This window comes from Phyllobates terribilis, unplaced genomic scaffold, assembly GCF_046119375.1.
Source record: "Phyllobates terribilis strain yellow unplaced genomic scaffold, ASM4611937v1 Scaffold_12__6_contigs__length_324123572, whole genome shotgun sequence".
NCBI classification, from domain to species: domain Eukaryota; kingdom Metazoa; phylum Chordata; class Amphibia; order Anura; family Dendrobatidae; genus Phyllobates; species Phyllobates terribilis.
The window spans coordinates 300,457,186-300,477,209 of record NW_027362772.1 but is presented as its reverse complement, the minus strand read 5'-3'; the positions used below and the strand labels follow the sequence as shown (position 1 = coordinate 300,477,209).

Genomic DNA, 20,024 nt, shown 5'->3' with positions numbered 1-20,024 from the left:
TATAATACTGCCCCCTATGTACAAGAATATAACTACTATAATACAGCCTCCTATGTACAAGAATATAACTACTATAATACTGCTCCCTATATACAGGAATATAACTACTATAATACTGCCCCCTATGTACAAGAATATAACTACTATAATACTGCCCCTATGTACAAGAATATAACTACTATAATACTGCCGCTATGTACAATAATAATATTACTACTATAATACTGCCCTCTATGTACAAGAATATAACTACTATAATACTGCCCCTATGTACAAGAATATAACTACTATAATACTGCCCCCTATGTACAATAATAATATTACTACTATAATACTGCCGCTATGTACAATAATAATATTACTACTATAATACTGCCCCCTATGTACAATAATAATATTACTACTACACACAATAGTGCCTCCTTCCACCATCATTCTTTTTGATGTGTTTATATTTTTATTAAAAACTTTTTCTCTAATCCTTCTGCTCTTGGACGTTATAACTTGGCTCGATAATCACCGCCAATAGGAACTTGGCACCAGAACTTCTTTAATTAGCCTTCAGTACACGGGTCTTTTCAGGTTTTGCTTTAATTGAACAAATTACAAACTGAAGAGTCTACAGTCTGTTCATTATCAAAACGATATTGGTTTTCCCAGTAACGATTCAGAGAGGAGCCACAATTGTGCTTTATAACAGAGTCTGGATTATCAGTCACTGTGACGGGGGTTGTATCCATGCATCTCCTATGCGGCTTTTCTAAAAAGTTTCCAACAAAATCTCCCTCATGGCCAATCTTCATTCCTGGCATCTTGTATCTCCAGCTCCTTTGTCAAGACTGGGTCTTTGTCTAGAATTGTGCCAGTAAAGAACAAAAAAACAGAAACAAAGGAGCCGGACCATCTGCTTAGGAAATAACCACGACTCATTAGGAATTAGTTTGGGGCAATGCACAGTGCGATGTGTTAGACTTTGACAAACATTTGCCCCGATTGTTGAAAATTCTCATTTTTTGGGTCATCCCACTTCAGAAATGATCTTAGTGGTAAATGCAGTAAAGTACATAGAAATCAAGATGTTGTTCCCTTAATGGTGATTACTTTACAGTAAAGGAGGAAGGGCCCGGCAGTTGATTTCCTCTCCACTCCTTTCCATTACCCCATTTATCCACTTTCCCAGGAGGACTCCCCTCTCCACACCAAGAACACATGCCACTTGGCCTAACGGAGAGGGCATTTTTAGGCGGTGATCAGGAGAGATAGCTGTAGGCCCATTGATTTTACTAACAGCTGGGTACCAGAATTCATTAAGAAAACGACTAAACTAGTTGGACAACTGGAAGAAAGTTCTATAGGAGGACATATTTTTAATTGGAATTCATAATCTGATTTTTTACTGTTGGATATATGGACACTTTAAGAAAACCGGGTAACAACCAATATGGCCCTCTTACATTACCCATGGCGGTCCCCCAGACTGTAAAAGTTAAATCTACCTGGCTATGGGGCGATAGACCTAATGTTCATACATCACTGTCTAAATAGGAAAATTTGCGCTTTAGGACTGTGGGAAAGTATGTGGGGACCACCCACACACACCCATGGGCCCACCAGAGGATATGATCCTGAGAACCCAACCCTGATCATTACAAGACAACTCTGAGGTCTAGTAGGTTGTTGATTAGAGATGAGCGGATCGGTTCAGGGAGAATTGTATTCGTCTCAAGATATGGATTATCCTGAATCCTTGTGTAAATTCCAAAAATGGCGGCTGATTTGTAGAGGACCAGGAAAGGGGTTAATAATAAAAAAAAATGATATCCACCTAGACACACACCAGTCACGTAGTCTACTGTTTGGTCCTTCGCTGTGCCTGGCCTCTTCTTTCTTCCAGCACTCTTTGGGCATCTGACATCACAACATGTGTCGTCTGAGCCTACTTGATGCCCAAAGAGGATGTTAATTTTTTTATGCTTTACACCCTACTGATATTATGATGTTCTGGGGTCTGGTGAGACCCCAAAGCATAATAAGAAATTGACTTGCATTAAATAACTTTGGTGCAAATCGAATTTCCTCTCCAAATTTGAGAGATCTACTGAATTGGAATTTCGGCACATTCACTCATCACTATTTCTTGTACATTGTCCTGTAAGGAACAGACCCAAGTCACCTCCAAATTGGGGTTGTCTTCTGCTAGACCTTTAGGGCTTTTGATTGTGTCAAAGCCTTGAACCACCATAGGATCCTCCGGTACTCAGAGGTCGTCAACATGGTCAGACAGGCCCACCGAAGTCTAAATCAGATGGAATTCAAGGACTAATATTTAGTAGTCTTCATTTTTGGGGAGAAATATGCCCTTTACCAAAGCCTACAAACTAACAGATGTCGCACCAGTAATATTTTTGTAAAATTTTGATGAGTTTGTGCCAAAGTAATGATATAAAAATCAGTTCTTGCTCCATAAAATATGGGAAACTGGCCATAGTATTGGTTATGCAGGGTTAGTCCTCTATGGTTGGTATTTAAGACTGAAAACCCTTCCAGAGGGCAAAAACGTTCACACCAGTGAAATTCACTACAGCATTTGGGACAAGCCTTGGCCTGGAATAGGATTATCGGGATTTCTACTCAAGTCCCATAAAAATGGATGAATAAAACCATTTTCCAGACCTTTCATAGTAAATAAGGCCACAAATGCTGCGTTAGCATTAAAAAAAATGTCCTTGTGGAGGGCGGTCCGTGTGCTTGCCCCCGGGTTCTGCATTGCAGTGACGCCATGTCTGCTGTTGTATGCATCATCCAAGTAAAGAAAAAAATAAAGTGCATCTGTAGTAAAAGAAATCACACAGTGTTGCTGCTTCCGTCCACGGTTTACAATTTCTGCCAAAAATTTTTTTGTTTTAATACAAAAAATGTCTACAAAAAAAAGTTTGCCCTATGGCGGGGTCCCGTTGAGAAAAGGGATGGTTAACCCTGTTTTGAGCAGGACGATGTAAACAAGGACACTCCCAGCGGCACAAAGGACGACCACCAGAGTCGCTTTAAGGAAAGAAGTTCTGCTCCTGATGAAGGTACTGGGCGCCATGACAGTCAACAGGGCCGTGCTCACGGCTAAAGTGTACACTATGGAAATGCCGGTGTTTAAAGCCACGATTTTTCCAAATTTGGCGAAAGGGGCGATGATGCAGAAGAAGAGAGGAATGGTGGCTATGACTGTTGTAATCGCGCTGGACACGATGGCCACGCCAACATGGCGGACGGCTTCTCTCACCCTCCATTGACGACACGCCAGCTGATCCTAAAAAGGGAAGACAGATAATGAATTCCTAGTTTGGGGTGGGAGATTTCAAAAGCAAAATGTTGGGGTGGGGGGGGGTCTTGTGATAAAGGGTAATGAATATCAGTAGCCTACCAGTTTTAAGCATTACAAAACATTTCGGCAAAGGACCGAGCTCATAAATATCTTGGCCGAACCGTCACCAGGCGATCACACGATGCCAATGAATAAATTCTACATCGCGGCGGTATATTTAATGCCTTGTTTTGAAGTTCTGAACACTAATGACTTGTAATGCTGTGATGGACATTACAATCCCGACCCATTTACGGCAAATGACAGGAATGTAAATTTCCTGAACGTTTGGAGTAATGCACTGAGACCGGCTCACACTGAGACTTTGATCTGGTGAAAGTCTGAAGCCGCAGGATGGCGGGCTGGCTATAAAATAGCAGAATAAATCGGATTTCTAGAGATTGGTTGGAGGTCTTTTTAGTATCTATAAAGCAAATTAATAAATGATGTGGTCTGAGCTTGCCTTGAGCTGAAGAGTAATGAGTATTAGTGGACTAGTTAACAAAAACGTTCTTCGTAGTTTGGAATCAGTTTGTTTTCTATAATATATTGGAGCAAGACTAATCAAAGAATTTACTTGTAGGGAAGCTCCAGTGTGCATATGTATATGTGGTGGTGGAGGAATAGCTGACTGGCAAATAGTAGATCAGTCAACAGCTATATATACTGTGTGGCTATGTTAAAACAACAGGATAGCCCTTAATATGGATTCTGGAGAATCCTAATTTCTAAACCATACACATGGGAAAGATATATTAATTAGATGTAGTGCCACAATATTATAGACATTCTGAAAATATAAGAATATCAGGTAACTGGGGTGAAATATGACCCCATTGCGGTTCCTAATTTCATACTTATTATTTGTAACATTGATTATTTGTTCACATAAACTTCCAGAAGCAGTTATCAGTCAGAAAATGTTTCACATATCTGATCCATGGTGGAAATATCTAGTTGTTAATCCAACACCATCCATCAAAAGGAGTAAATAATACTGAGGAAAAGAGAATTAAGTTGTCAACAAATAACGCCTTTGATTTTGAGTCATTCATTTCCTCTATATTCTATGCTTTAGGAGTATCTCATGACATTATGGGAATACTATGGGACTCTAAAGCTAGGCATGCACTTTTGATATATGTCGGTCAAACCCTCCTTAGAAAAAAAGGTCTGGACATCTGCCATTGGGTGAGATAAAGAACAGGCAGCTGCATTACAACATGCCTGATCCAGGAGAGTCTGAAAGCAGTTTACACTCCTCTTCCTACTGAGAGCACATGCAACATGACCAGGCCCAGTGTGCATGTGTAAGGGACAGTTAGTAGATATAGTTTGGTCGGCAGCTATCCAATATGCATGGTCACCCTAAGGATGCACATACAATGAGATAACTTTTGAGCAGTTGGCTGAGTTTGCACGTATTATAAATTGGAAACAGGGAATAACCTGCAGCCAGACACCTCTCGCAATTAAATACCTCCCAAGGGAAGAAATGATTGGGCATGTTGAAATCCAATATGCCTGACCCTTCTTTCCCCATATTTGCCTTCGCTAGAGACTAGGGACAACCCCATGCTCAGTCAGCCGGTCGTGACGGAATTAGGGTTCAGCCAACTTTCCTCTCATATGTTCGGACACCTTAGGAAGAGTTTTTTTGGGAAACCAACCACATATGCAGAAAACATGTCCCGGATCAAGGTGTTACTTACCTCCACGAGATGAAGAGGAAGATTTTCTCCTGCCAGAAGATATCCTTCCACCAAATGAACACAATAGTCCACGGATGATCCCACAAGTATTGACAGAGAAATGGCCTCTACTGCTCCCATCTCCCATCCCAGCCAGTACATGATTGTCACCACGAGGCACACGACACCTACAGCAGAGCAGAAGAGCGCGTCACTCCACGTCATCCTTCACATGAGTCGGCTGGTGCCGCCAGTGGTTGACGTGGGTATGTCTGACGTTACAGAGCCTCATGTCGAAGATTTACATAGGACAACTCTGTGTAACAACCATAATGCCGCCATGACAGCTTCTATAGGGATAGTCACGTAGATTTCCTAGAGTCGGAAACAGTTACCTCTAAGGCCACCTAACTCTCCCAAAAAAGTCCTTTGCAGACTCCCTCAACTTCTCCCTTAATGACTGGGTAGAAAACACAGAATCACTCTGCCCAATCGAAGAAAGAACTGGGTGACTGTGGCGCTTCAGCTGCACAGTTCTCTCCCTCCCCTCTCTATAGGAAACAGATAGAAAGTGGAGCCATCAGTGCTCAGACTTCTGTTACAGACTGGACAACGGTGGAACCATGGAAGGTGAGTAACCCCCTGGACGCTGGGTATAAAGCATTAACCCTTCCAACACCCTCAACCAGGGATCCTGATATTAACTATCTGACTGCCCAAGACCACCAGGGATCTGTACAGTAACTGGATTAACCCTCCACACTGCCCTAGACCACCAGGGATCTGTACAGTAACTGGAATTACCCTCCACACTGCCCTAGACCACCAGGGATCTGTATGATAACTGGATTAACCCTCCACACTGCCCTAGACCACCAGAGATCTGTATGATAACTGGATTAACCCTCCACACTGTCCTAGACCACCAGGGATCTGTATGATAACTGGATTAACCCTCCACACTGCCCTAGACCACCAGGGATCTGTATGATAACTGGATTAACCCTCCACACTGCCCTAGACCACCAGGGATCTGTATGATAACTGGATTAACCCTCCACACTGCCCTAGACCACCAGGGATCTGTATGATAACTGGATTAACCCTCCACACTGCCCTAGACCACCAGGGATCTGTATGATAACTGGATTAAGCCTCCACACTGCCCTAGACCACCAGGGATCTGTATGATAACTGGATTAACCCTCCACACTGCCCTAGACCACCAGGGATCTGTATGATATTTGGAATTACCTTCCACACTGCCCTAGACCACCAGAGATCTGTGTGATAACTGGAATTACCCTCCACACTGCTCTAGACCACCAGGGATCTGTGTGATAACTGGAATTACCCCCTACACTGCCCTAGACCACCAGGGATCTGTATGATATTTGGGATTACCTTCCACACTGCCCTAGACCACCAGGGATCTGTGTGATAACTGGAATTACCCCCTACACTGCCCTAGACCACCAGGGATCTGTATGATATTTGGAATAACCTTCCACACTGCCCTAGACCACCAGGGATCTGTATGATATTTGGAATAACCTTCCACACTGCCCTAGACCACCAGGGATCTGTATGATATTTGGAATTACCTTCCACACTGCTCTAGACCACCAGGGATCTGTATGATATTTGGGATTACCTTCCACACTGCCCTAGACCACCAGGGATCTGTGTGATAACTGGAATTACCCCCTACACTGCCCTAGACCACCAGGGATCTGTATGATATTTGGAATAACCTTCCACACTGCCCTAGACCACCAGGGATCTGTATGATATTTGGAATAACCTTCCACACTGCCCTAGACCACCAGGGATCTGTGTGATAACTGGAATTACCCTCCACACTGCCCTAGAACACCAGGGATCTGTATGATAACTGGAATTACCTTCCACACTACCCTAGACCACCAGGGATCTGTATGATAACTGGAATTACCCTGCACACTACCCTAGACCACCAGGGATCTGTATGATAACTGGAATTACCCTCCACACTGCCCTAGACCACCAGGGATCTGTATGATAACTGGAATTACCCTCCACACTGCCCTAGACCACCAGATATCCCTACATTGTCTATGGCAGTTCATCAGGAATACTTCACTTATGCTCCTCTATAGCCTAGACCACTAAGCATACGTAATGACTACTTCACAGCCCTAGACCACCAGGGATTCTTACATTAACCCCTTCACTTCCCAATGGCACCCAGAAAACTGAAATTGACCTCCTAACTTTTTTAGACCACCTGGTAATCTGACGTTACCACTTCACTACCCTAGACCACCCGGAATATTGACATTAACCTCTTAACTGCCCAAGACCACCAGAGATACCTAAAATATAACTGCTGAAATGGGCACTTAAAAAAGTGAAAATATAGCAAAGCTTTGAGAGTGCAACGTCCACGTGCCGGCCCACATGCCCACTAGTGATACAAACTCATTCTGCTGGTTGCCAATCAAAGGGCCGCACAGCAATAAATGCCGAGCGCAGCACAATGCGGTAAAGCTGTGCATTATCTATTGCAGAACATGTTAGTGATTCCTCCGTTCATCTTGTTCCTGTTTGCAGAATTTGCAGCAGTAACGATGTTCCTAATGAATACGACGCTCTGCTCCAGTGGCCGCTAAACAGACGCCGCCCGAATCCTCATTGTATCCGCAGATCATCGGCTCGTAATAGACCGTGAAGCATCGACGGCACGAGAACGAGTGCAACATCCGAGAGGAAGGCGGACAAGAACCCGAGGAGGCTGATTACAGACTATTATCCCACAGATAAACCACAGAAAGCAAATCAGGGCCCATACCGAAGATAGTGAGCAGCACCGGGATCAGGAGCAGCACGTGCGTAGTGAAGATCGCCACCGCCGTCACACAGATGGCGAGAGAGAGGATGAGACCGTACAAGGCGCTCTGTACCCCTGAAAGACAGAACCAGGATAATCACAACGCCGACAACCTCTGTGTATGTATCCTGCATCCTGTATTATACTCCAGAGCTGCACTCACTATTCTGCTGGTGCAGTCACTGTGTACATACATTACTGATCCTGAGTTACCTCCTGTATTATACTCCAGAGCTGCACTCACTATTCTGCTGGTGCAGTCACTGTGTACATACATTACATTACTGATCCTGAGTTACCTCCTGTATTATACTCCAGAGCTGCCCTCACTATTCTGCTGGCGCAGTCACTGTGTACATACATTACATTACTGATCCTGAGTTACATCCTGTATTATACTCCAGAGCTGCACTCACTATTCTGCTGGAGCAGTCACTGTGTACATACATTACATTACTGATCCTGTACTGATCCTGAGTTATATCCTGTATTATACTCCAGAGCTGCACTCACTATTCTGCTGGAGCAGTCACTGTGTACATACATTACATTACTGATCCTGTACTGATCCTGAGTTACATCCTGTATTATACTCCAGAGCTGCACTCACTATTCTGCTGGTGCAGTCACTGTGTACATACATTACATTACTGATCCTGTACTGATCCTGAGTTACATCCTGTATTATACTCCAGAGCTGCACTCACTATTCTGCTGGAGCAGTCACTGTGTACATACATTACATTACTGATCCTGTACTGATCCTGAGTTATATCCTGTATTATACTCCAGAGCTGCACTCACTATTCTGCTGGAGCAGTCACTGTGTACATACATTACATTACTGATCCTGTACTGATCCTGAGTTACATCCTGTATTATACTCCAGAGCTGCGCTCACTATTCTGCTGGTGCAGTCACTGTGTACATACATTACATTACTGATCCTGAGTTACATCCTGTATTATACTCCAGAGCTGCAGTCACTATTCTGCTGGTGCAGTCACTGTGTACATACATTACATTACTGATCCTGAGTTACATCCTGTATTATACTCCACAGCTGCACTCACTATTCTGCTGGTGCAGTCACTGTGTACATACATTACATTACTGATCCTGAGTTACCTCCTGTATTATACTCCAGAGCTGCACTCACTATTCTGCTGGTGCAGTCACTGTGTACATACATTACATTACTGATCCTGAGTTACATCCTGTATTATACTCCAGAGCTGCACTCACTATTCTGCTGGTGCAGTCACTGTGTACATACATTACATTACTGATCCTGAGTCACATCCTGTATTATCCTCCAGAGCTGCACTCACTATTCTGCTGGTGCAGTCACTGTGTACATACATTACTGATCCTGAGTTACATCCTGTATTATACTCCAGAGCTGCACTCACTATTCTGCTGGTGCAGTCACTGTGTACATACATTACATTACTGATCCTGAGTTGCATCCTGTATTATCCTCCAGAGCTGCACTCACTATTCTGCTGGTGCAGTCACTGTGTACATACATTACATTACTGATCCTGAGTTACATCCTGTATTATCCTCCAGAGCTGCACTCACTATTCTGCTGGTGCAGTCACTGTGTACATACATTACTGATCCTGAGTTACATCCTGTATTATACTCCAGAGCTGCAGTCACTATTCTGCTGGTGCAGTCACTGTGTACATACATTACATTACTGATCCTGAGTTACATCCTGCATTATACTCCAGAGCTGCACTCACTATTCTGCTGGTGCAGTCACTGTGTACATACATTACATTACTGATCCTGAGTTACATCCTGTATTATACTCCAGAGCTGCACTCACTATTCTGCTGGTGCAGTCACTGTGTACATACATTACATTACTGATCCTGAGTTACATCCTGTATTATACTCCAGAGCTGCACTCACTATTCTGCTGGTGCAGTCACTGTGTACATACATTACATTACTGATCCTGAGTTACATCCTGTATTATCCTCCAGAGCTGCACTCACTATTCTGCTGGTGCAGTCACTGTGTACATACATTACATTACTGATCCTGAGTTACATCCTGTATTATCCTCCAGAGCTGCACTCACTATTCTGCTGGTGCAGTCACTGTGTACATACATTACTGATCCTGAGTTACATCCTGTATTATACTCCAGAGCTGCAGTCACTATTCTGCTGGTGCAGTCACTGTGTACATACATTACATTACTGATCCTGAGTTACATCCTGCATTATACTCCAGAGCTGCACTCACTATTCTGCTGGTGCAGTCACTGTGTACATACATTACATTACTGATCCTGAGTTACATCCTGTATTATACTCCAGAGCTGCACTCACTATTCTGCTGGTGCAGTCACTGTGTACATACATTACATTACTGATCCTGAGTTACATCCTGTATTATCCTCCAGAGCTGCACTCACTATTCTGCTGGTGCAGTCACTGTGTACATACATTACTGATCCTGAGTTACATCCTGTATTATACTCCAGAGCTGCACTCACTATTCTGCTGGTGCAGTCACTGTGTACATACATTACTGATCCTGAGTTACATCCTGTATTATACTCCAGAGCTGCACTCACTATTCTGCTGGTGCAGTCACTGTGTACATACATTACATTACTCATGGGAGGCAGTGACCCCCTACTTGCCTACGATCTCCATAAAGATCTGCTTCCAGTGCTCGCAGGTCTGGAAGCCCTGTGTGAGCGCGGAGTCTTCGGGGAGGCCGAGCAGCTGCTGCTGTAGGAACGACTCCCATTTCAAATAATCTTTATACGTCTGGAAGGAGGATTTCCCCTTGTAGGTCGTCTGGTGGAGAGATGGATAATGCATTAGTGGACGCCGCGTTCTCACCTGCAGCCTGATATATATATACAGTCAGGACACGGGGGAGGCCGCGTTCTCTGCTGTTACAGGAGGCTGATGATTCTCATGAAATCATAATAGGAAGATGAATACGGCAAAAGCACAGGCAGTTCTGGCGGCTCCGGGGAGGCAGGAAACCCGCCTGTCGATTTAAAGCGGACAGCGCCTAAATATAAGGTAAATGTAGAAGTCAGGACTGAGAGGTGGACAGAGGTGAGGGCGGAGGTGAGGACGGAGGAGAAAGCAGAGGTGAGGGCGGAGGTGAGGACGGAGGAGAAAGCAGAGGTGAGGGCGGAGGTGAGGACGGAGGAGAAAGCAGAGGTGAGGGCGGAGGTGAGGATGGAGGCAAGAGAAGAGGCGAGGACGGAGGTGAGGACGGAGGAGAAAGCAGAGGTGAGGACGGAGGAGAAAGCAGAGGTGAGGGCGGAGGTGAGGACGGAGGAGAAAGCAGAGGTGAGGACGGAGGTGAGGACGGAGGCAAGAGAAGAGACGAGGACGGAGGTGAGGACGGAGGAGAAAGCAGAGGTGAGGACGGAGGTGAGGACGGAGGAGAAAGCAGAGGTGAGGGCGGAGGTGAGGACGGAGGAGAAAGCAGAGGTGAGGACGAAGGAGAAAGCAGAGGTGAGGGCGGAGGTGAGGACGGAGGAGAAAGCAGAGGTGAGGACGGAGGTGAGGATGGAGGAGAAAGCAGAGGTGAGGACGGAGGAGAAAGCAGAGGTGAGGGCGGAGGTGAGGACGGAGGAGAAAGCAGAGGTGAGGGCGGAGGTGAGGACGGAGGAGAAAGCAGAGGTGAGGGCGGAGGTGAGGATGGAGGCAAGAGAAGAGGCGAGGACGGAGGTGAGGACGGAGGAGAAAGCAGAGGTGAGGACGGAGGAGAAAGCAGAGGTGAGGGCGGAGGTGAGGACGGAGGAGAAAGCAGAGGTGAGGACGGAGGTGAGGACGGAGGCAAGAGAAGAGACGAGGACGGAGGTGAGGACGGAGGAGAAAGCAGAGGTGAGGACGGAGGTGAGGACGGAGGAGAAAGCAGAGGTGAGGGCGGAGGTGAGGACGGAGGAGAAAGCAGAGGTGAGGACGAAGGAGAAAGCAGAGGTGAGGGCGGAGGTGAGGACGGAGGAGAAAGCAGAGGTGAGGACGGAGGTGAGGATGGAGGAGAAAGCAGAGGTGAGGACGGAGGAGAAAGCAGAGGTGAGGGCGGAGGGGAGGACGGAGGAGAAAGCAGAGGTGAGGGCGGAGGTGAGGATGGAGGAGAAAGCAGAGGTGAGGGCGGAGGTGAGGATGGAGGAGAAAGCAGAGGTGAGGACGGAGGTGAGGACGGAGGAGAAAGCAGAGGTGAGGGCGGAGGTGAGGACAGAGGAGAAAGCAGAGGTGAGGGCGGAGGTGAGGGCGGAGGTGAGGACGGAGGCAAGAGAAGAGACGAGGACGGAGGTGAGGACGGAGGAGAAAGCAGAGGTGAGGACGGAGGTGAGGACGGAGGAGAAAGCAGAGGTGAGGGCGGAGGTGAGGACGGAGGAGAAAGCAGAGGTGAGGGCGGAGGTGAGGACGGAGGAGAAAGCAGAGGTGAGGACGGAGGTGAGGAAGGAGAAAGCAGAGGTGAGGGCGGAGGTGAGGATGGAGGAGAAAGCAGAGGTGAGGGCGGAGGTGAGGATGGAGGAGAAAGCAGAGGTGAGGGCGGAGGTGAGGATGGAGGAGAAAGCAGAGGTGAGGACGGAGGTGAGGATGGAGGAGAAAGCAGAGGTGAGGGCGGAGGTGAGGACGGAGGAGAAAGCAGAGGTGAGGACGGAGGTGAGGATGGAGGAGAAAGCAGAGGTGAGGGCGGAGGTGAGGATGGAGGAGAAAGCAGAGGTGAGGATGGAGGAAAAAGCAGAGGTGAGGACGGAGGTGAGGATGGAGGAGAAAGCAGAGGTGAGGGCGGAGGTGAGGACGGAGGAGAAAGCAGAGGTGAGGACGGAGGTGAGGATGGAGGAGAAAGCAGAGGTGAGGACGGAGGTGAGGACGGAGGCAAGAGAAGAGCTGAGGACAGAGTTGAGGACAGAGGAGAAAGAGAGGTGAGGACGGAGGCAAGAGAAGAGGTGAGGACGGAGGCAAGAGAAGTGGTGAGGAAAGAGGCGAGGGCGGAGGTGAGGATGGAGGAGAAAGAGAGGTGAGGACGGAGGCAAGAGAATAGGTGAGGACGGAGGTGAGGACGAAGGCAAGAGAAGTGGTGAGGACGGAGGCGAGGGCGGAGGTGAGGATGGAGGAGAAAGCAGAGGTGCGGGCGGAGGTGAGGACGGAGGCAAGAGAAGAGGTGAGGACAAAGGTGAGGACGGATGCAAGAGAAGAGGTGAGGACGGAGGCGAGGTGAGGATGGAGGAGAGAGCAGAGGTAAGGACGGAGGAGAGAGCAGAGGTGAGGCAGAGTTGAAGACAGAGGAAGGTGGGGACAAAGGTGAGGACGGAGGAGAGAGCAGAGGTGAGGACAGAAGGGAGAGCAAAGGTGAGGACAGAGGAGAGAGCAGAGGTGAGGACAGAGGAGAGAGCAGAGGTAAGGACAGAGGAGAGAGCAGAGGTGAGGACAGAGGAGAGAGCAGAGGTGAGGACGGAAGCGAGAGCAGAGGTGAGGACGGAAGCGAGAGCAGAGGTGAGGACAGAGGAGAGAGCAGAGGTGAGGACGAAGGAGAGAGCAGAGGTGAGGACGAAGGAGAGAGCAGAGGTGAGGACGAAGGAGAGAGCAGAGGTGAGGACGAAGAAGAGAGTAGAGGTGAGGGCGGAGAAGAGAGCAGAGGTGAGGACGGAGAAGAGAGCAGAGGTGAGGACGGAGAAGAGAGCAGAGGTGAGGACGGAGGAGAGAGCAGAGGTGAGGACGAAGGAGAGAGCAGAGGTGAGGACAGAGGTGAGGACAGAGGAAGGTGGGTACAAAGGTGAGGACGGAGGAGAGAGCAGAGGTGAGGACAGAAGCGAGAGCAGAGGTGAGGACAGAGGAGAGAGCAGAGGTGAGGACAGAGGGAGGTGAGGACGGAGGAGAGAGCAGAGGTGAGGACAGAGGCGAGAGCGGAGGAGAGAGCAGAGGTGAGGACAGAGGTGAGGACAGAGGGAGGTGGGGACAGAGGTGAGGACGGAGGAGAGAGCAGAGGTGAGGACGGAGGAGAGAGCAGAAGAAGGAGAGGACAGAGGTGAGGACGAAGGTGAGGACGGAGGTGAGAGCAGAGGTGAGGACAGAGGAAGGAGAGGACAGAGGTGAGGACGAAGGTGAGGACGGAAACGAGAGCAGAGGTGAAAGCAGAGGTGAGGACGGAGGTGAGGACGGAGGTGAGGGCGGAAGCGAGAGCAGAAGTGAGGACAGAGGAGAGAGAAGAGGTGAGGACAGAGGGAGGTGGGGACAGAGGTGAGAGCAGAGGAGAAAGCAGAGGTGAGGACAGAGGTGAGAGCAGAGGAGAGAGCAGAGGTGAGGATGGAGGTGAGGACGGAGGAAGGAGAGGACAGAGGTGAGGAAGGAGGTGAGAGCAGAGGTGAGGACAGAGGAAGGAGAGGACTGAGGTGAGGACGAAGGTGAGGACGGAGGTGAGAGCAGAGGTGAGGACAGAGGAAGGAGAGGACAGAGATGAGGACGAAGGTGAGGACGGAAGCGAGAGCAGAGGTGAGAGCAGAAGTGAGGACGGAGGTGAGGGCGGAGGTGAGGACGGAGGAGAGGACGGAGGAGAGGACGGAGGTGAGGGAGGAGGTGAGGACAAAGGGAGGAGAGGACGGAGGTGAGGGCGGAGGTGAAGGCGGAGGTGAGGGTGGAGGTGAGGATGGAGGAGAAGACAGAGGTGAGGGCAGAGGTGAGGATGAAGGAGAGGATAGAGGTGAGATGTGATGTGTGGACTGATGTGAGGAAGGCAGAAATGAGGACAGAGGTGAGGATGGAGTTCAGGACAGAAGTGTGACCGAAGGTTGGAAGGGACGGCGTGAGGATGGACAGAGGTAAGAATTCGGGTGCGGACGGAGGAGCAGAGCTTCACAGAAGCCGTATACACTCAAAATAATGAGTCCTAAAAGTTTTCAATAGTTCTACAAATGTATTTTTGTGTTTTTTTGCCTCCGGGAAATCTGAGTGACGAGCAGTATAGCGCGTAATCCCCCGCAGACGGTGCTGTACACAGAAGAGAGGGGGCGCTATAATCCAGTCCACATGGGCCCAGTTTCTTTGGAAGGAGGAGCTCTACACAGATTCTCACTACCATGTAACAGAGAATGGGGCCGACCACAGGGGCCGGTGCCGACTCTCCGGGGTCTTATGGAGCCACATTGTCTACCCCACAGCAGTAACACACGGCTTTACCAGCCTCCTGAGAAGTGGTGATCACCACCTGTGTTTGGGGCGGGAGGGCAGATGGCGGCCATACTGGTTGTCTCCCAGCTCTCTATGTGGAGGGCGCTCCTTTAACATTGGACCCAATACAGAGAATTCTTTTCGTTTTATTTCAACACCCAGGGGAATGGAAAGTCCAATAATGAATCAAATGTCTGGAGTCCTGAGACGGAAGTCCTCCCTCCCAATGTGACCAGACTGGGGAATTATACTGCAAACACTTCCAGGGTCCAGACACAATAAATGGACTAATAGGGCTGAAGCCTCCACTAGGTGGCGCTAGCGAATGTGTTATTTCTTCCCAAAAGAGAGCTAATTTGCATACTTTTTCTCCCAGGAAGCATTGCCAATATGCAGTCCCCCGGAAAACAGAATGCCCAGAAGGCCGTGTCTTGTTCTTACAGATTCGAATGCCATAGAGATCCACTGGACCTTCCCGTCTTTCACACCCACGGCCCCATGGGAGAGCTGACCAGGGAGAAGGTTCGGCTCGGGGATGTTCTTGCATTCAGGGTGCAACATCTGAAGAAAGGAGGATATACTGTAACCTGGGGAGACAAATCATTGTGGGATACAGACGATGAAACCAGCTGGCCAGATCCGAGGTTTGCAGAATATTATAGGGTCTGATTAGAGGGGGTCTCGTGTCCTTACTCAGGGGAAGAGGTCGTAAAAATAGGGGGTGACCTCATGAAGGGTTCTCCAATAATGCAAAATATACTGGAGGCCATATTATTGTGTCCGATCAATCCTATCACACATAGAGGCCATGCACGGAGCAGCCAAGACCTCGGCACCATCAGGACCAGCTCACCTGACGGGAGGCACTGCGCTCCGCCCGGCTTCACCAGGTCTCTGTTACCGCCTATCACCTTGCACAGTCGGCACAGATTACCGATTTCTTTAAAGAGGTCAAACTTGTCGTCGTAGATCACCCTGCCCTTTCAGAAAAAGACAAGAACAAGGCAGTGGAAAGATGTGAGGCAGGAGGTCATGGGACAGTCACACTTAAAGGGCAAATCCATGATAAATCAATGATCGATTCCGACCAATCAATTCCCTATTGAGAGTCTCGAAAGCCAAAAAATATATCGTAGACCAGGAGCGCACCCCCAAAAGAACCAGTTAAACAACTGTTATAGAAGGACAGCGCTTCCTGCGGACGCCACTAGAGGGAGCTCTGTGCATAGAGATCAAAACTAGTGGTAAAAATCCAAATGCACACGGCTCCACCTAGTGGTGGTTGAAGGCAGTGAGAATAATATCATTTATCACGTCATGAAATCAGAGCTGCACAGCCGGAAAAAAAAAGCTAAAAGTGATGGCGCACATTGCCTTTAACAAAGCGTGACAACAAAGCTCTGTCGCTATAGTGAAAATGGCCACAAGAACCATCTCGTGACGGAGTATCCAGAAACATATCTGTAATTGTAGGTTACATTTTAAAGACCACGTTTCCTACCAGTTCTCCGAGCACGTGATTATCTGGGACTCTTGTCCGATTTACCCCGCGAATTCCGAAGACAACAAACACCATGGCCCCGGTGTCCACCAGGGGGCGAACTGCCGGCTTTCCACAGGCCGTGTTCAAGCAAGGATTGAAATTTAATGTTGGAGACAACTTCTTTGGCGCACCTGAAACAACAGCAAAAAAAACATGATGATTGTACATTGCACACAGCATAAACCATAAAGTGAGTATCCAACTTGGAATAATAAAATTAGAGGGAGCTCCCTGTATACAGAGATACATGATAATATACTGTCTGCAGCCACCACTAGGGGGAGCTCCCTGTAAACAGAGACACATGATAACATACTGTCTGCAGCCACCACTAGGGGGAGCTCCCTGTATACAGAGATACAGGATAACATACTGTCTGCAGTCACCACTAGGGAGAGCTCCCTGTATACAGAGATACAGGATAAGATTCTGTCTGCAGTCACCACTAGGGGGAGCCCCCTGTATACAGAGACACATGATAACATACTGTCTGCAGCCACCACTAGGGGGAGCTCCCTGTATACAGAGATACATGATAAGATTCTGTCTGCAGCCACCACTAGGGGGAGCTCCCTGTATACAGAGTGTAACATACCTGGCGGCGGGCTTGCATAGTGCACCATCTCCCACTATGCAAGATCGCAAACATGATCTTCAGTCCAGTCTGCTAGCCTGGCTTCTTTCCATGCTGTCTGCTTGTCTCTGTTCTGGCTGCTTAAGGCGGCAGCCCGGTCACTTCCTGTTTCTTGTAGCTGCTGTGGGCACACCCCTAATGCGCCTATTGCTGTCTGTCACTTGATATTTAATCCAGCTCCACCTTGGAGCTGAGGCCTGAGCAACTCTTACCTCAGAGAGCTGCTTGCCTCTGATCTGCCAGGTCCCGTTCTGTTTTTCTGCCTGTCCGCCTTCCTGGAGGCTGTATTTCCATGCCTGTCTGAACACGCTCCTAGCCTGTTCGTTACGCCCTCTGTGGGCCGCATACCCAGACCTGTTATCTGTGTCTTCTAGCCTGTTTGTCCGCCTATCTGGGGGCAGTATACCCAGACTCGCTCCTGTGTCTCGCTGCATTGTCAGTTCCTGGCTGAACACTCAGTTCCTGTCTGAACACTCTCCTAGCCTGATACCTGTTCTGTTCTATGTCCGTATCTTCCCTTTTTCTGCAGAGTCTGAACCTGCACCTAACTCCTACTCGTTGTTGCTGTACTTCCGTTTGTGAGTTTGGAGTCCACTCGCTACTTCTTTGCAAGTACCTCGTGTGTATCTGGTTCTGCCTTTCCCTTTCAGTCTGTTCCGTGTGAACAGAGCTCTGTCCCCCCTGCTCTGCCTTGCTTACCGCCCCGGCGGTTTATCTCTGCTCTGCCTTACTTACCGCTCCGGCGGTTCCTGCCCGCTCTGCTCAGCCTTGTCCACCGCATCTGCGGTTTCGCTCTGCTCAGCCTTGTCCACCACATCCACGGTTTCGCTCTGCTCAGCCCTGTCCACTGCACTTGCGGTTTCGCTCTGCTCAGCCCTGTCCACCGCACCTGCGGTTTCGCTCTGCTCAGCCCTGTCCACCGCACCTGCGGTTTCGCTCTGCTCAGCCTTGTCCACCGCATCCGCGGTTTCGCTCTGCTCAGCCCTGTCCACCGCACCTGCGGTTTCGCACTGCTCAGCCCTGTCCACCGCACCTGCGGTTTCGCTCTGCTCAGCCCTGTCCACCGCACCTGCGGTTTCGCTCTGCTCAGCCCTGTCCACCGCACCTGCGGTTTCGCTCTGCTCAGCCTTGTCCACCGCACCTGCGGTTTCGCTCTGCTCAGCCTTGTCCACCGCACCTGCGGTTTCGCTCTGCTCAGCCTTGTCCACCGCACCTGCGGTTTCGCTCTGCTCAGCCTTGTCCACCGCACCTGCGGTTCCGCTCTGCTCAGCCTTGTCCACCGCACCTGCGGTTTCGCACTGCTCAGCCCTGTCCACCGCACCTGCGGTTTCGCACTGCTCAGCCCTGTCCACCGCACCTGCGGTTTCGCACTGCTCAGCCCTGTCCACCGCACCTGCGGTTTCGCTCTGCTCAGCCCTGTCCACCGCACCTGCGGTTTCGCTCTGCTCAGCCCTGTCCACCGCACCTGCGGTTTCGCTCTGCTCAGCCTTGTCCACCGCACCTGCGGTTTCGCTCTGCTCAGCCTTGTCCACCGCACCTGCGGTTTCGCTCTGCTCAGCCTTGTCCACCGCACCTGCGGTTTCGCTCTGCTCAGCCTTGTCCACCGCACCTGCGGTTTCGCTCTGCTCAGCCTTGTCCACCGCACCTGCGGTTTCGCTCTGCTCAGCCTTGTCCACCGCACCTGCGGTGCCGCTCTGCTCAGCCTTGTCCAACGCACCTGCGATTTCGCTTTACTCTGCTTGACTACCGCATCTGCGGCTCTGAACCCGTCTCCCAGTCTGTACTGGACCCTACCCAGCCTGTGCTCTAACCCGCCTGTTACTGTATTCCCCGGTGTGGGTCAACAGCTGTGTCCGGGGTCTGACCTGGAGTGGCACCTGGTCCCTCTGCTCGGTTCCTCCCTGGTGCACGGCGTCGTAGCCGTTGTGCGACCTGGGTCGGATCGGGTTGATACTTAGTTACGCCCCTCCAGGCACTCTCCGGTTCATGGCACAGTGGGATCACTAATCACGCACACGCCAGTCAGTCCGGGCGTGTGCATAACACAGAGATACATGATAAGATTCTGTCTGCAGCCAACACTAGGGGGAGCTCCCTGTATACAGAGATACATGATAAGATACTGTCTGCAGCCACCACTAGGAGGAGCTCCCTGTATACAGTTACATGATAAGATTCTGCCTGAAGTCACCACTAGGGGGAGCTCCCTGTATACAGAGATACATGATAAGATTCTGTCGGCAGCCACCACTAGGGGGATCTCCCTGTATACAGAGATACAGGAAAAGATCCTATCTGCAGCCACCACCAGGGGGAGCTCCCTGTATACAGAGATACATGATAAGATTCTGTCTGCAGTCACAACTAGGGGGAGCTCCCTGTATACAGAGATACATGATAAGATTCTGTCTGCAGTCACCACTAGGGGGAGCTCCCTGTATACAGAGATACATGATAAGATTCTCTCTGTGGTCACCACTAGGGGGAGCTCCCTGTATACAGAGATACATGATAAGATCCTGTCTGCAGCCACCACTAGGAGGAGCTCCCTGTATACAGAGATACATGATAAGATTCTGACTGCAGCCACCACTAGGGGGAGCTCCTTGTATACAGAGATACATAAGATTCTCTCTGTGGTCACCACTAGGGGGAGCTCTCTGTATACATATTATAACTGTATGCAGTGAGCTCTTCGGCTCCCCCTAATGGCAGATAAAAGCTCCGCATGAGAAAAATTACTATAAAAGTACAGAATTTTTC

At 49.2% G+C, this 20,024-nt stretch overlaps 1 protein-coding gene across 1 annotated transcript in view; it reads right to left on the bottom strand.

Moving 5' to 3' along the window:
* Nucleotides 1-505: 505 nt before the first annotated feature.
* DISP3 (dispatched RND transporter family member 3) overlaps nucleotides 506-20,024 on the bottom strand; it is a 167,312-nt gene continuing 147,793 nt past the window's right edge. The window contains exons 15-21 of the mRNA XM_073657231.1: nucleotides 16,586-16,758; nucleotides 15,938-16,064; nucleotides 15,526-15,671; nucleotides 10,581-10,740; nucleotides 7,877-7,990; nucleotides 5,068-5,234; nucleotides 506-3,301 (exon numbers count right to left, since the gene is read on the bottom strand). Of these exons, the coding sequence (XP_073513332.1) occupies nucleotides 2,939-3,301; nucleotides 5,068-5,234; nucleotides 7,877-7,990; nucleotides 10,581-10,740; nucleotides 15,526-15,671; nucleotides 15,938-16,064; nucleotides 16,586-16,758 (1,250 nt within the window). The 3' untranslated portion in view covers nucleotides 506-2,938. The remainder of the gene's footprint in view (nucleotides 3,302-5,067; nucleotides 5,235-7,876; nucleotides 7,991-10,580; nucleotides 10,741-15,525; nucleotides 15,672-15,937; nucleotides 16,065-16,585; nucleotides 16,759-20,024) is intronic.